Source organism: Acomys minous, assembly GCF_964271855.1.
Source record: "Acomys minous genome assembly, chromosome: 19".
Classification (NCBI taxonomy): domain Eukaryota; kingdom Metazoa; phylum Chordata; class Mammalia; order Rodentia; family Muridae; genus Acomys; species Acomys minous.
Window position 1 is genome coordinate 34531808 of NC_140499.1, and position 17108 is coordinate 34548915.

The following is a 17108-nucleotide window of genomic DNA, read 5'->3' on the forward strand; positions in this document are numbered from 1 at the left end:
GTATGACGGAAGGAGGGTGGGCTACATAGGGAATGTAGCATGCACAAATTAAATATAAACATTTAAAAGAGGAAAACCATTACAGTGCCCCATAGAATTCCTAAGTATTGAAACTAACAGAAATACACACTCACACAGAAACCCACACCATCACCCACATCCACACACACATACAGAGTGAGAGAGAGACAGAGACACATAGGGAGAAAGAAACACACACACACAGGCACACGCACAGAGTGAGAGAAAGGGAAACAGGGAAACACAAAGACACATGGGGAGAAACACAGAAACACACACACACTGACAGAAGAGAGACAGGAGGGGTGGGAGGGAGTGAGGGAGAGAGAGAGAGAGAGAGAGAGAGAGAGAGAGAGAGAGAGAGAGAGAGATACAAGCTCACTCCAGAAGGTGGTAGAAAATGACATATACACACACAGAGAAACATACTCAGTGACAGAGACATAATTATACAGACATTCATACATGTTTTCAAAAAAGAATACAGATATACAGTGATATGTACGCAGAGAGAAAACAGAATATAGAGAGAAATACAAAGAGGCACATTTATTCAAGATTTCAAAACACACACACCTATACCCACACACACAGAGAAGTGAAAAAAAGAAGGAATGAGGGAAAGGAAGGAATTAGGTCGTAAATGGGAAGTTCAACATAATTAAGAAAGAAAAAAATGTGTTTCTCTAAGTTTGGCATCATTTAAACCACGTTTGTGAATATGACCAAATAATCTCATTTATTTAATACAATAAATGTTCTCTGTCTGGTGAGACTAAAAGTATAGCTCAATGCCATTGGGCTCCGAGTTTTATTTCACATGAATCTTAGACAAGAACGTAAGAAACATGTCCCTCTACAGACTATCATCATAGCTTAGATGTCTTCAGTTCCAAAAGGAGACTTTGAAATATGATTTATACATATCATGATCAAGTATCATCTGTATACTGTTATATGCACATCTGCACATGTGAGGAACTCAAAAAACCTGTTTTAACTTGCAGTAGTTTGAAAGTGACTTACTGGCATTTCTACCATTGGGACCAGCTTCTCCATAATATCATTCACTGTGTCGCCATTTGTTGCTGTTAAATCCAATGGCTATAAAAAGTACAGAGAAAGAATGTTACAAAATAACTTAAAACCACATGATTATATAATTATAGTCCAATCATTACTTATAACCTACAATCTGTACTGACAACTCTAATGGACACTGAATACCTTCATTTCTTCCCTTTATATAACACAGTACTGGAAGACTGCCAGTCTAACATAGTTATCTTAAAATTAAGTACTTGGGTAAAGGGCACTCAAACATCGCAGGTAACAGGTTGTGTGTATGATAAAAGGAAACTGAGGGCCATGGGGGCTGGAACTCAGCATCCTGGTTCTTCTTCCACTATGGTACCAATGGGGGTAGCTGGGTCGGGAGGTGGTAAAAGGAGACCAGAGCCCTTCGCTTCCCCCCTCCCCACTGTACTTTCTTTGTTTTATAGCTCTATTCAGCACAGTTCTAGGAAAATCAGAAGTTGCTGCACTTTCTCTTATTTGTAAAAACCAATGTCATTAAGCACTTTCTCCATATTGGACTTTGTAAGTGATTGATATAATGTGTTGAAATCGGTTGCAGTGATAGATTGAGGAATCCAAAATAAACATTTTAGATATAAAGCCCCACACAACATTAACTTAAAATTTCAATATTTTATATATTTGTGACTGAAGTTAATCGAGACAGGAAAAAAGACAGAGACAGACAGAAAGAGAGAGAAACAGAAGGAGGACATGAAGGCATGTTAGGGTTCAGGGATCATCTTGGGGGTAAGGCAAGTGAATTGGCAGTGGATTTGTATACTTGTATAAAACCATCAAAGATCATTTCAAAAATCATCTGCTAAAAATATAGAAAATCTGAAGGATCATTGTTGAATTCTAAGAATTTGGTAAGAAAGACAGAAAAAATAGGAGGAAAAAAGTCCTAAAGTAAGAATAGCTAAAAAAAATTCCTAATTTGTCTATAGAGAAAAATTACAGATTTAGTTTAAGTGTAATGAAATGCACAGGTGACTGAAAGAATTGTCAGACTTCAAACGGCCGAACTATAAACAGAAAAATCATGGAAAGGCATCAAATAAGTTGAAAATATACGTATGAAGGATCATTGCTGACTACTCACTGGAGAAATAAATGTGATGGAAAATATTTAAGTCCTAAGATGTTATAAGAATGGTCTACGTTCTGAGAATATCTCTTCATGAACAAACGGGAAATAAACACAGTATCACATGAGGAAAAGCTGAAAAAGTACCTATTTTCAAGTGTTTGCACTACTCAAAAGGATATCAAAATGATTACAGTATAAAATATAAAACCAATAGAATTGTGGGTGAAAATCAGTAGAAATGTTTATTTTCAAGGAATTGAATCTAACTCACAATGGTGTTCCAAGACATTGGGAAGATTGCTCACGTACAGTACTGAGCCTTCCGCACAGCTGAAATCAAGCAAGCAGAGGCCAGACAGCATTTCCCTGCAGACTGTCTGCTCTTCTCTGCTCTGAAGACAGACAGAGCTGGTTCAGCAAAGTTAGGGAGAGTGTTCTCATGATTTATGGTACTGGCTAGAAATCACTTTTATACCACACTTTTCTCTTTAATTACTGTTATGTAGAACCTAGACCTGGTATGAAGAACAAATTGCTTTGGAGATCTAAAGTATCTTCATAATGTTTATAGTTACTCTAGTGCAATTTCAGCAGGGGCATGTGAGAGTACTGACTCTAAGTGTGTTTTGTACCCATTAGCGTTGATAAAGTCAGGATCATGGGGACCTTTAAAGCTACATTCCTGTCTTAGAGTAGGAAAGTTCTTCAGTGCTCTGCATTCTACAGAAGAGTTATATTGCTTATCTTCACTGAATCTAGTGGTGGAAGTGAATAATAATATAAGGCTTAGAAGGACAGACAACTATTTTTAATACATATGGGTATAACCTGATGATAGAAAAATTGTACAGTATGTGTGAGGTCATGAGTTCTATCATAAGCACTGTACACACTGATAATGCCCCTCCCTAAACACACATACAAGCACACACACAAGCATATACACACACACACATGTTAAGTTTATAAAGGCAATGATTTAAAAACACAAGTTACACGGAAAGATATCCTTATGCCTAAGAGATTCACATAGAATGCGGATAAGGAGCCATGATGACATAGCTGGGCTTCACAATAAGGTGTGAGAGTGCACGGAAGAGAATAAGGAAGAGTAGAGGGCAGATTAAATAGGGAAAGTACACCAGACAGCTAAATATGTAGAGAGAGTGTAATTCTTGACAATGTTTTGCTTATAATTAGCTTATGTACTCTTCTATGATTAGAATTACTTAGGATTACATGAAATATTTTAAAACATAATCAACACTAGAAACAACACAGAAGTCTCTAAGTAATAGGGACTGCGGAAAAACAGTTTAATTCTATTAGAAATATTGGATTGAAAACGTTAAGTTGTTGACACAAACTGCCTCAACTTTCCGTCATTGAACGAAAATATTTCCTCTTTCTTGGCATTGTAGCTAATGTGTATTAACCTTGTTTCATGTTTCTTTCTACATATCACATGTAAAAGACATATGTGTGCACGGCATACACATATATCGTTTCCACACACTACTGCCTAAATTCTCATCCTCTCTTCTCCACCCTCTTCTTATAGCTCCATGTTCCACTACTTTACAAACTGCCTGTCTGTCTCCTAGTCATGAACCTGGAATGCCATTTCCTGTATAATATCACATACGCTGTCACAGCTTGCATCATCTTCGGTGAATATCTGCAGGGAAATTGATTCACTTCTGTTCTTCTTGGAGTCTTTAATGCATCTGATCAAATGCAATAAAAACACAATACAGTAAAATTAATTTGCTAGTAGGATGTTTCAAGCTAATTATTGTTAACATTTTATCAAAATCATCTTAGCTTTAACAACAAGACTGTCAGTTCAGCACAATGCATTATTAGATTAGGGAATATTCAGAAATGTTTCAGAAAGAAAGACATGGCCAGGCAATATATTACACACTGACCTAGGAAGCATAGACCAGGCTTCAGAATGTTTTGTCTGCAGGGGAAGGGGGAACCTGCTTGCCTTCAAAGTAGGAAGCCTCAGATGGCTTGAGCATACATGGTAGAGTAACCTCTACTGAGTGGAATTTAAAATAAGTCTGGGGAAGACTGCTCACTTCAATATACAGAAGAGATGTTGAAGGGCATAGTATGCAGAACTTCCTCAGAATTAAACAAAGTATGCATATTAACAGGAGAATTTAAAGCAGTGGCCAGGAAACCTCTAATCAACACTGCATATAGAGACAGACTATCAAATACATTTTTATAGAAGAAATAGAGCATAGAATGCCATTGTTACATCACTAAGGAATTAAAGTATGAACACAAGTAAAATACCTTTTGAGCCAATAGTGCCACTGACTTTTCCGTTCTGTGGAACTGCAATGTAAAAAGTTGAAACAAAAAGTAATAGTAAGAATCTTGAAAAATACTAAGATATGTAATATGATTCCTCATACAAATATTATAAGGCAATTGCTGTCCATGAGGGTGCCAGTGTAGGTGGCATTCTCCACATTCCTGGGCTGCTGATTGGCCCATTATTTCACAGGAAATCATATATGATGGAAAGTGAGCTTTAGTGTGGGTGTTGGTTGGGAAATAAAAGCCTTGACCACAACTATGTAATGAGAGCTGTGTGACCATGGCTGGGCCAACAATGGCTCCAAGCTTTAGTTTCCAGTGTCTAAGGATAAAGTTTACAGTGTCCTATAAGATTGAGCTGCTGTTCTACTACTCACTGCTCACCCACTTTATATTCTGCCTGAAACCATTTTTATCAGAAGGGGGAATTATGCTTGTGGCCTCCAACCTGCACATGTACATAGACAACACATCTAATATCACCAAATTACAAGGGGACATAGTAGAAAACATCAAAGGAACTTGGTGATATGCATTGTTCAAATGCCTGACACATACTTAATAGAATGTGAATTAGTCTTAATGTGACTTCCAAACATCACAGAAAAAAATGTTGTCATGAAACACTTCATACATCCTGAAGTACTTTCTCACATATTCAGCATTGGAGAAAGAACAGGCATTAACATAATCTTCAGAGACATTATCAAAGAAAAAGTAAATACCCAGAGAACTCAAAGACGATCTTCTTCCTCAAGCCTATGGAAATGCTTTTCGAGCTAAAGAGCAAAGTGACAGAGCCCAGAATGTGTAATGAACTTGCCAGCCCGTGTGTTAGTCGAGTCAACTCTGTTATGAGGCTAGAACATCGAATAGAAGATGCAGAAAGTCTAACATGGAGGGTTGAATGGGATGGACTCTTCATGTGGAAAAGAAATATGATTTTGGGGTACGCTTGCATAGACTAGAAGCTCTATGGTATACAGTCCCTGTGATCCTCACCTTTGTACTCAAGGTATTATTCCTAGAACACCATGATAGCATCATCTCTCTAAAGATAAGTGTGAGTTTGACATTTACCTTCACACCACAAAGAAACTATGACTCTGATGGTCTAAAAGCACTGGTCCTCATCTGTTGACTACAGACACCAGTGATATTCTGCTGCACAGACTTTCAAGAATGTGAGCAATTCATGAGTAACAACTGTTGTTGATACAATTACACACTATTTTATTAGGAAATTAACTTGGAGTGTAGGAGGTAGTTTTAAAAGTCAATTATACTGCACAACATCATTGCTGAGAGATCACTCTGTGCACTTTCAGACACAGATGATATTGGGGAGAAGAACGTGGAGAGTGGGGTAAGGCAATGATCTTTATAGACCACAATGCACTTCATTTCTACCCCAAGAATCTCATGCAGTCCTGATGAACATCACAGACCAATGTCTAAGGAAACCACGTAGATGTAGAAATGTGTGTGGTAAAAATATATACAATCTTGGCCATCATAGGAGAAAAACAGTTGGGTTGGCAGAATGCAGACAATGAGACTAAAATAAATGCTGAGTTTATAAATATCCCGGTTAACTGATTTCTTTTCCTTGTGAGTTAGACAGCATTAAACTGACCCCCAGTGTCCACAGCCAGCCTTTTTTGAACACAGTTCCAAGGAGTAGGTCTTACCCAAAATTGGCCACAAAATTTCCTGAGGGCCAGAACAGGTGAATGGACTTGCTAGTAGGGGTCTTATCTAGTCCACCTGTGTCCACATGGTGGTCATCCAGACATAAGCGACTCAGAGGAATGAAGTGTTTTATTTTAAACTTTCTCTTACGCCTAGAAACAGAATCAAGTATCTCTGTTAGTTTGCCTTTCATTGTAGTTGATTTTGCTTGGAGGAAGAGCCAGTTCTTCCTGCCTCAGAGCAGAGGAGGACTCGCCCATCTCTAGGATCCTGGCACCGCTCACAGCTCATGCCGTGATAGTTGCACCTCAACAAACCATGTGTTGAAGGAAGTTCTTGGGTACACACTTTTCAATGGTCACAAATAGCAATTGACTGTTCTCTATGTGACTGGTAGCTGTTTAGACTAACTATACTATGGATTTTAAAGGAATATCACTTTTAGAAGGCCATGTGTTTCAAATTTTCCGACTCTATTTTGCTGAGTACTAACCTTGCTTTGTTTATTCCATAATTTCCATACCAAGAAAATAAAAGAAAGTTTTATGTATTTTTTAAGTTTATTTTTAATGTATGCACTTTACATCCCGATTGTGGCCCCTCCCTCATCTCTTCCAGTCCTACCCTCCCTTCCTTTTCCAATTTCCCCATTTTCCCCTTCCCCTAGTCCTCAGCAAGGGGGAGCCCTCCTCCCCTACCCTCTGACCCCAGCCTATCAAGTCTCATCAGGACTTTCTGCATCCTCTTCTTCTTTGGGTTGGCATGGATGCCCCACCTGGAGCAGGCAATCACTGTGTGGGCAGCAGGGTCCATTTCAGAGGCAGCTCCTCATAGAATGAGGCTCACATGGAGACTGTATTGCCTACTGACTGCATCTGAGCAGGGGCTCTAGTTCCTCGTCATGGATGGTTCTTAGTTGGTGCATCAGTCTCTGTAGGTCCCCTGGGCCCAGATTTGTTAGCTCTGTTGTTCTCCTTGTGGAGCTCCTGTCCCTTTCCTATTCCCCCACTCTTCCCTAAGTCTCCCTGAGCTCTGCCTCAAAGTTTGGCTATACCACTGCTGGGCATATGCCCAAAAGAACTCCACCATACAACAAGGACATTTGCTCAACTATGTTCATAGCAGCTTTATTCTTAATAGCCAGAATCTGGAAACAACCTAAATGTCTCTCAACCGAAGAAAAGCTAAATAGACTGGAGGACATTTACACAGTGGAATACTACTCAGCTATTAAAAACAAAGAAATCATGAAACTTGCAGACAAATGGATGCAACTAGAAAAGATCATCCTGAGAGAGGTAACCCAGGCCCAGAAAGACAGACATGGTATATACTCACTTATAAACGGATATTAGCCATATAATACACATATAATATAATCCACTGATCTAAAGAAACTAAATAAAAAGGAGGAGCCAAGAGAGGATGCTTAATTCTCATTCAGAACTAGAATAGACACTGGAAGTGCTTGAAGAGAGGGAACAGGATGGGAGCTTCCCATGGAGGCCCTCTGCAAGACGCCACAGCAGGGGATCTAAGCAAATGCTGAGACTCACAGCCAAACTTTGGGACAAGTTTTATTTTTTAATTAAATGCATTTCATAATGTTTCCAAAATAAATAATAGGGAAATGTTACTGGGCGAGGTGGCACACGTCTGTAATCCCAGCACTCGGGAAGCAGAGGCAGGCAGATCTCTGTGAGTTCAAGGACAGCCTGGCCTACAAAGTGAGTCCAGGACAGGCAAGGCTGCACAGAGAAACCCTGTCTCTAAAAACAAACAAACAAACAGACAAACAAACAAACAACAAAGAGAAATGTTATCTGACTTAATATTCACATTGCATATACGCATATATATGAATCCAAATTCAGAAGAAATGCTTAAACCTCTAGCTTCTAATTACAATATTTCTGATAAGAGATAATCTGCCTTGACAATGGAAATATTGACAATCATCTCTTACAACCCTGATGACCCTGTTTCCATAATACAAAGGACAATCTCAAAATAGCTTCAGTTGCTATTGTAACACAACAGAAGGGGAAGAATTTTATAGACTTTGAGAAAACCAACTGCTTTAGTTTCATTTATTCCCTTGCTTTTGTTGTTGTTGTTTAGGGGGGGGATTGTTTTATTTTTTGAGACTGGGTTTCTCTGTGTAGTCTTGACTGTCCTTGAATCACTTTGTAGACCAGGTTGGCCTAAGACTCACTGAGATATGACTGCCCCTACCTCCTGAGTGCTGGCCTTAAAGACTTGCGCCACCACCACCCGGCTGGCTTCCTTTATTCTCAAAAAACAAACTGAAATTCCGTTTCCCAATTACTTTCCCAACTACACTATATGGTAAATGCTCAGTGTTTTAAGTTTAAAATGAGCTGATTACGATATTTTAAAATAAAGTGTGAGGTTCTCCAATCTGGACCAAAGAGGAGCTGAAGAGAAAGACAAGAAAAATGGACAGACGGACAGACAGCCAAACCATTCACTTATTTAGGCCTGTATAGGTCACACACTAAGTCACCATTTTCTAGGATGGGAGCATAGAGTGACTGATCAGAGGAAATGCACCCAGTTGGTTTTTATCACAATGTGTGAGGTGGATCTTAAGGAATATTATTTACCAATGACCAGAAAGTGTATGCCCAACAGTGAACAGGCTGTTTTTTTTATGTCTGTCCTACAATCTATTCATTTATGTACTTACAAGAACACCCTCAAAACAGTTACTTGATAAGGTCAGTATCAATTTCCTTCCTTTCAGAATAATATCAAGGCAACGATCATGGCCCTGGAAATTCTATGTGATGTGGTCCCAGACGACACTTCCTTGGTTCCATGTGACAATACAACCCTGCATAAGGCTTCAATCACACCAGGTTTCTCTAGCTCTGCAGGATCACCAAGCAGGACTTACCTGGTACCAATCCTGTCCTCTGCTTAGTGTAGGGATGGTATCTGCTTCTCACCTCTTCACATTAATTTGGAAGTTATGAGCTCAGAGATGCTTACATATGTGGCCCCTTCTGAGTACCCATTATAAATGGATTTTTCCCTCTTGGGTTTGAAGTCTGTCTGTAAACAGAGGAACCCTGTTTCTCATGTTTTTAATATTTTATTTTGAGAAAATGTTTCATTGTGTGGACTACAAGATCCACAAGCAGATTACTCACACAGACGCTTCAGGATAGTGACCCTGATGGTCTGTGTTCCCACTCCTGCCTTCTTTTCAAGTTTGTAGCTAGATTTTCACCAGAATCTAACAGCAGAATAGAAGCATAAGTAGCACATGTTCTGAATTTGACTAAAACCTTTGTAAAAAAATAGTGAAAGTCTACACAGATCAAAATCCATTAAGAAGTTTGTGATACTAAGGAATTTTGAGAATAAGAGAAATACTCCTCTTATAGAAAGAGCAAACCACTTGGTCATCTAATACCTAATGGACAGTCCTGAAAAAATACATATACAAGAAACATTATCCTAGCTGAGTAGATTGTATATATGTAGTTAAGGATATATGTATATTTATATCCACACACACATATATATGTCCCTGAAGGTGCATATGTGTATGTAACAACAATTAAAAAATAAGAAGCCATGATCTTAAAAGAGAACAAGGAAAGGAATGTGAGAAGATATGGAATAGGAAAATGAGGAGGGAGAGAATGAAGGGTAATTATATTTTTAAAAAACCCAAAAACCTACTTATTTTTGTAAGTTAAAGCCTAATCAAAGTGTAGGCTCTCATAGTAAGCAGGCATGATGCACATACTCACAGGTTATTAGACACAATCAAAACATCATTAAACAAAGAGAAGAAGCGCTTTTTCCTTGTCCAGCCATTTCTGACTTCCACTGGACCGAGACATATCAAACGTCGATGTTTTTCTTGCTTGGCGAACTCCTCAATGAATTCCATCTCTGAAAATAAGGATTCTCCTGGTACAGGTCTCCTCCTAGAGAACAGGATATTCAGTGGGTAAGTTCTATAACCGATGTTCATACTAAATTTCAAAGGGTGTGTGGGGTTAAAACACAGGCTCAGTTCACAATGCACGGTTCTGCTGACTTCTAGGCAGATTTAAAATGTAACAGAAAAGGAGAGGTCACTCAAGAAGGGAAGGACTGGGACCAGACTGAAGAAGTAGACTGTTTTCAGACAGTATTGACGTGATGGTCATGGGAAGGGTTTCAGGAAAGGCATCTGGTGTGGTCAGGATCCCTGGTTCTCAACCTTCCAAATGTTTTAACACTTTAATACAGTTTCTCACTCTGTGCTGACACCCAATCATAGAGTTATTTCATTGCTACTTCATAACTCTAATTTTTATTCTGTTCTGATTCCTAACGTAAGTATGATAGGCAGATATTTGATATGCCTCCGCCAAAGGGGTCATGACACACAAATTGAGAACCACTGGTCTAAAGTAAGAGAAGTGGTGAGTGAAGTAATTCTGCTTCAATTAAAATCATTTTTAAAAATTTAGTAATAAAGAATATCTATTTTTCCAATGGGGTTTACGAATATTATTCATTATATAAAATAAAATCAGGAAATACACTACAAGGCATGATATTGAAGAAGAAATACATACTAGATGGATTCGCAAAAAAGCACAAATCAATGTCAAACATGAAATGAAGGCCTTTTTAAAATATGGCGCTTTAAAAAAAAAGTGATTTTTAAACATTCCTAACTGCAATAATATGTGTGCAATAACAGGAGGAATGCTTGTGCCAAACATTATGAAATCTACATTTATCTTCAAATATTCTAAATTCCTAATTCTTTTAACTTATCAAAGGTTGACTTGAAAAAGACAGCGTGTAGATATCATTAATCCTGTGAGTCTAAGAGTCGAAAAGATGTAAGCATTGTAGATTTTAAAGGGTAATGTACTTTACTGTGATACAGTCAGAAAGTTGTATGCACAAGGAAGTCAGACAGCATTGAAGTCTATAGAGAAAGGTTCATGTGAATTAGTACATAAGAGGATACATGGGTTTTTCAGTTTATACAGCACAGCCTACAGATACAAAGAATTGTGACTAAAACAACCTGGAAGATACTCTGCAAATCTCATAATTAAATATGCAGGATACCGTGCACACATAATAATCATGGAAAGTCATGGAAAATTGTAATGCCTATGTCTTCAAATAGGTTGAATTTTGGTGATAGTAATAAATTGTACCTTCTGGATACTGTGTAGCTTATTATGTAATTTTACAGTAGTAATTAAGATAGCAAAACTCTACCAAACTGTAAAGTCCTTTATGAAGATTTTCTACTGAATAATTCTTCTTTCAAAGGACTGATACATTGGGATATAATTAAAAAAATATAGCAATACATTTATGTATTGGCATTGAAATGCTATAACTAAACCTACCCATTACTCTGTAAGCAAACATAAATAGATATGAAAAATAATCAGGTTTTCCCAATGAGTTAAACTAGATAGGTCTTGGGTAGCACATATACCCAGAGATGACAGTCTTTGTCCTGCTCAAGATGGAGTGGAGAAAGATTTATTGCAGCTAGAAACAAATGAACAAATGAACAAACAAACAAACAAACAAACAAAAAACAGTCCTAATCAAGAATGTGTGAACTAATTCTTGTCCAGCAAGAGAATCCATTTCCCTTGCCTCTGGGAAAAGGACAGATGCCACCCACTGACCTGTGGCTCCTGATATCCTGATTAGGATAGCAACACTCATGCTGGCCTCAGTTAGCTGAAGGGAAAGTAAAATTACTTGTTCTACATCACAAAGTCCCCGCCTGGATTCCAGTCAGTTCCCAAACAAGCCCATCTCCTCCACATTATGCTAGCACCTAGAATGTTGGAGAACCACTATCCCTTTGTGAAGGCAGTTTTTTTCTTTACCCCAGCTCTCTCCACTTCTCTCTCCTGGCATTCTCCTTTCTCTACTAAACAGCTTAATCACATTAAGTCTTTTTTCCACTTTGTTCTGAAATCTACTAGATGACTCTGAACAGTTTTCTTCTCTGATCCATAGTAAATTCTTCCCTGTAATCATCGAGTGGCCTCGGTTTTTTTTTTTAAAATTTCTTCCAGTGCCCAGCTCATACAATTGAATATTTAAAATACATATTTTCCTATATGACTATTTACTCTGCCCAAAACTTACACTACATTGTTCGAGGATTTGTACAGAAACACACCAGATTTTCATAAGAAGGCACTGAAGATGCCTGTGAATCAGTGTGAGAGAGAGACAGCAGCCTATGGTTGTCATTACATACATCAAGTAACAATAGAAAGGTATTTTTAAAGAATAGTGCCAACTCAGTTTCATGATAAACAACATTGAAAATGAATGAACATGTTTGGAAAATTCTTGTCTAATCTGAATCAATGTTGAAATATTGAGAATTAGGTTCCAAAGAACAGAATATATATTTGAAACAATACCAATGTACCGAAAACAAGAGTGTTCTGGAGATTTTGCAGTTGACATCTGACCAGTTTCCAACAAACCCTTGTGGTCATGATGGACTCCATAATTAGATGCAACAGGAAATAATTCTCTCTCAGAACTTGGGAAAATATTTTTTTTTTACCATATACAGACACCATTCTCCTGTAGAGCGTAAAACACACCTCCATGACATGGTAACCTTGTTTACTCGGGGGAATGGTTCTAAATGCTGCTAACATGAGTGACTTTTCATGAAGCCACTGCTGAGTGAAGACTGAGATCACAGGATCTGGAGGAATCAGGACAGAACCCTTCCTGGCACCATCAGCCTATCATGAGAATCATAATAGTCATGTAAAAATACCTTTACAGTGGAGCCTGGAATGGAGAACCACTCAACGGCCGTCCAATTCTCCCTCTCTTTCCTGCCACTAAACACCACGGCTGCCTACAGCAGTCTGCAGACCAACCACTGAAGTCTGAACATTCTGTAGTTGTCAAGTGAGAGGGCACTGTGATGTCAAGATGGCAAAGCTCATGACATCACTGACTAAGTGGCCCAGCATTTCATTTCCTTTCACACTTTTGGCTTTCAAAAATATTATTGAACCATATGAGTTTGTAAGGAATAACAGATTTTCACAACCATAAATAAATATATGTATGTATATTGGATATATGTCATATATAAGATGGATGATAGATAGATGACAGATAGATAATAAGTAGACAGACAGAAAAATATAGATGTTAGATAGATAGATAACTACAATAATATGCACATGACAATAAGAGGAATTCTTGTGTACAACATTGTGGAATTTATAATCATTCCAAAGATTCTCAATTCCTAATTTTTTATACTATTAAAAGTCCTTGGGTAAATAGGCAGCAAAAGCTACTACCACTGTGAACCTTAGAGTCTAACAGATGAAAAAAAAATCATAGAACACTTTAAAGATAAACACGCTTTACTGAGATAGAATCAGAAAGCCTCCTGAACAGAAAAATCAGACAGCTTTGAAGAGTACAAAAAAGGACACACACACACACACACACACACACACACACACACACACACACACACACTAATGTTTATATAGTAAAGCCTAGTGATATGAAACTTGTGGCTGAAACATCTGAGAAATACTCTAAATCTCATAATTTCATATGTTGTATACTTTGGACACAAAGTGATCTATGACAGATTTTTTTTGTTTTCTTTTCGTTGAGACAGGGTTTCTCTGTGATAGACTTGGCTGTCCTAGACTCACTTTGTAGACCAGGCTGGCCTGCAAATTACAGAGGTCCACCTGCCTCTGCCTCCCTAGTGCTGAGATTAAAGGTGTACACCACTACCACCCGGTGACAGATAATTTAAAATGAGAATGTCTATGTCTTTAAAATGATTGAATTCTGGTGACAGTAATAAATTATGCCTTCTGGTAACTTTATACTTTAACTGATATGGGTTATGTTACAGTATTAATTAAGTAAGAAAACTCTTCCAAACTGAAAATTTCTTCATAAAGATATCCTGCTGAATAATTCTCACTTCAAATGACTGGTGCACTAAAGTGTGGTAAATAAAAGCAAATCAAAAATAAATGTATGTATTTTAATTCCAAAACTACACTTATTTTTGTTTACAACCAAATAGATGTAAAGAAAATTATCAGGTTTCCCTAATAATTTTAACCTGTGATGAGCCAGGGAGGGCATATTTTCAGAAACCCCCGACCTGGACCTTCTCAAAATGGAGTATAGAAGGATTTTGGGGGATTAAAAAGAAGGAAACAAACAATAGCCTTCATCACAAATGTGTAAAATAGTTCTTCTCCAAAAAAAGAATCCTTTCCTTGGGCTTTGACAGAGGGACACATGCATGGCTCTGCATTGACCTGTGGCAATTATCAGAATATTAACACCCATGCTAGTTCTCACTTGGAAAGACTTCTTTATTATGATTAGATTTCAAAGGAGTGGACAGTTTTATGCAGGCTTATCAAGGAGGAAAGCAACCAATAGCTTTACACACATGTTACTATTAACTACAACAATAACTAACATGACAAGATGTTCCTAAGGGTTTCACGGGGGCACCTCATCTTGGTGAAACTAACAGCTTTATAAAATTGGATTTAAGGTCAATTCCACAGAATGAAAATCATATCTGCTACTAGAAATCTAGCCAGTTACCCAGGAATAATAAATTCATAGATCTTAGAGGGGAACTTACTACCTCTATTTAATAAACAAGCATAATTATTAGCTGACTACTAAGATAGATAGATAGATAGATAGATGTAGGCACTTATATGTACAGATAAGTGTAACCCTCCTCCCATCAAAAAGAAAATGTCATTAAAACAAGACAATTGGTTAAAATATAATAACAGCATTTTCTGTGGCACCTAGGCCCAACATATACATTTTCTACACAATTGCAGCCAATTAGACTCAGGAGAAAACACAGAAAGAGGGCAAGAAACATGGGCAAGACAGAGAACTAAAAATCTACTCTGAGTTCGTGTCTTCTAGGAGTAGTAAAGAAGCTTTATGTGTGTTGATTCAGCAATATGGATGCCTAAACAAACAATATCAACTGAAATTCTAATGTGGAAGGTGGAAATTTCCTAGAACTCTTTCTCCAACAAATATAGGCATCTAAGAAATGAAGAAAAAGGAAATATTAGTCTTCCCAAGGCATGGCCACCAAATTTATTATCTAAATCCAATGATCACCTCTGAAATGTACATAAAATCAACACTAATCAAACATACCAGGTTCTATTTTTATAGTTATGTACTTAAGTAGTAACTACCAAAAAAAAAAAAAAAAAAAAAAAGAAAACATGAATTTGAGAGGGAGTGAGGAAGGGATAGATAGAAGAAAGGATATGGAAAAAATAATGATCCAATTATAATTATATATAATAAACCTATATAATTATATATCAGAGAGAAAATTATAATTCTATGCCCTGAAAGCATGGAAAGTGGCATAGTAGGATCTAGAACTAGGAGTATTATGACTCTTTTAAACAGGGCTTGATAAAATTTGATTTCAAAACAATTTTATTGCGTAAAAGGTAAAAAGATGACTACGGGGTAGAAAGGCAATCTGTGACATGAGTTATTACTTTTTAAAGATTAGTAAAAATCTCACTCTGAGTGGGAAATAGTATGGACAGAGGAAATGGTTGAAGAGAGGTTACAGGGTAGGAGAGTGAGTATGGAGAAAAATGAAGGTGGAGAGCAGACATGGGGAAGAGGGGACAGGAGGACAGAGGGCGTGAGATAGAAGAGAAAGGCGGCTGGGCCATCTCTGAGACAGACTGCAGACCTACAACAGGGTAGGCTTCTGGGAGGATATGGGGGTGACTCTAGCTGAGAATCCTAGTAGCAGGGGTCCTGCAGACTGAAGAGGCCACCCTCTTAACTAATAGGGCCTCCTAGTGGAGGGAGGTGAACACCAACCCATGCACAAACACTTTGACCCAAAATTTACCCTACCTACAAAATGTACAGGGATAAAGATAGGTCAGAGACTGAGGGAATGTCCAAGCAATGCCTGGTCCTCTGTGAGACTCACTTCATGGGAGAGAGCCAGCTGCTGACACTGTTAATGATGCTCCGCGATGCTTGTAGATGGGAGCCTAGAATAGCTGTCCTCTGAGAGGCTCCAACCCAGCAGTGGATCACAACAGGTGCTGAGAGCAGAGCCAAACATTGGGCAGAGCACATGAAGTCTTGGAGAAGAAAGAGAGGAAGAACAGAAGGACTCAGAGGGGACAAGAGCTCCACAAGAAGACCAACTAAGCCAACTAACCTGGACCCAGGGGAGCACACAGAGGCTGATGCACCAACGAAGAAGGACCATGCATGCATCCGACCAAGGCTCCCTACACAGATGTAGCCGGTGGGTAGCTGCAAAGGGCAGACCTGGGGGAATGGTGCCCTTGGCAACACAGAGGACGGTGAGCATTCAATATATTATGTGGAATGCTTACACTTTTTGACTTTTGCTTTGCTTTTATCTGATTATGATTAGGATTTGGTCTGCTTTGATTTGATTTGATTAGGACTGTGCTCTGGCTTTTTCTTGGCGAGTTAAGAAGCATTTAGCTATTTTTTATTTTACAGGATGCAATAGTTGAAAGATTTTAACTTGTGGAGACTTTGGAGCTTTCAAGAGACAATGTTCTGGAGTTTCAACTTTGTAAGTGACTTGTATATCTTAAAAGGACGACTTTCAAAGTGTTTTCTTTTGAAAAGACTTGAGGAAAGGCCCACAAGTTTCAATTCTACACAAAGAATGAGAGGAACCACTTGTGTTGGCAGGTTAATATACCTGAAGAAAGGCCAAGAGGAGACCTTGGTGAGGGGACAGCCTCAGTCTGTGGAGATCCCAGAACATTGGAGAAACCAT

At 38.2% G+C, this 17108-nt stretch overlaps 1 protein-coding gene across 3 annotated transcripts in view; it reads right to left on the reverse strand.

The window, feature by feature from the left end:
* The window catches only part of LOC311590410 (rho GTPase-activating protein 20-like), a 54252-nt gene that overhangs the window by 13542 nt on the left and 23602 nt on the right, over nucleotides 1-17108 (reverse strand). Inside the window, exons 1-6 of one of the 3 annotated variants that reach the window (XM_084769353.1) lie at nucleotides 13041-13161; nucleotides 10006-10185; nucleotides 6220-6372; nucleotides 4502-4543; nucleotides 3837-3918; nucleotides 1048-1125 (exon numbers count right to left, since the gene is read on the reverse strand). In XM_084769353.1, coding sequence (XP_084625479.1) covers nucleotides 1048-1125; nucleotides 3837-3918; nucleotides 4502-4543; nucleotides 6220-6372; nucleotides 10006-10148 — 498 coding nt within the window. In that variant the 5' untranslated portion in view covers nucleotides 10149-10185; nucleotides 13041-13161. Of the gene's footprint in view, nucleotides 1-1047; nucleotides 1126-3836; nucleotides 3919-4501; nucleotides 4544-6219; nucleotides 6373-10005; nucleotides 10186-13040; nucleotides 13162-16271; nucleotides 16429-17108 lie in introns of those variants that run through there. The other 2 variants (XM_084769351.1, XM_084769352.1) reach the window with 2 other exon arrangements.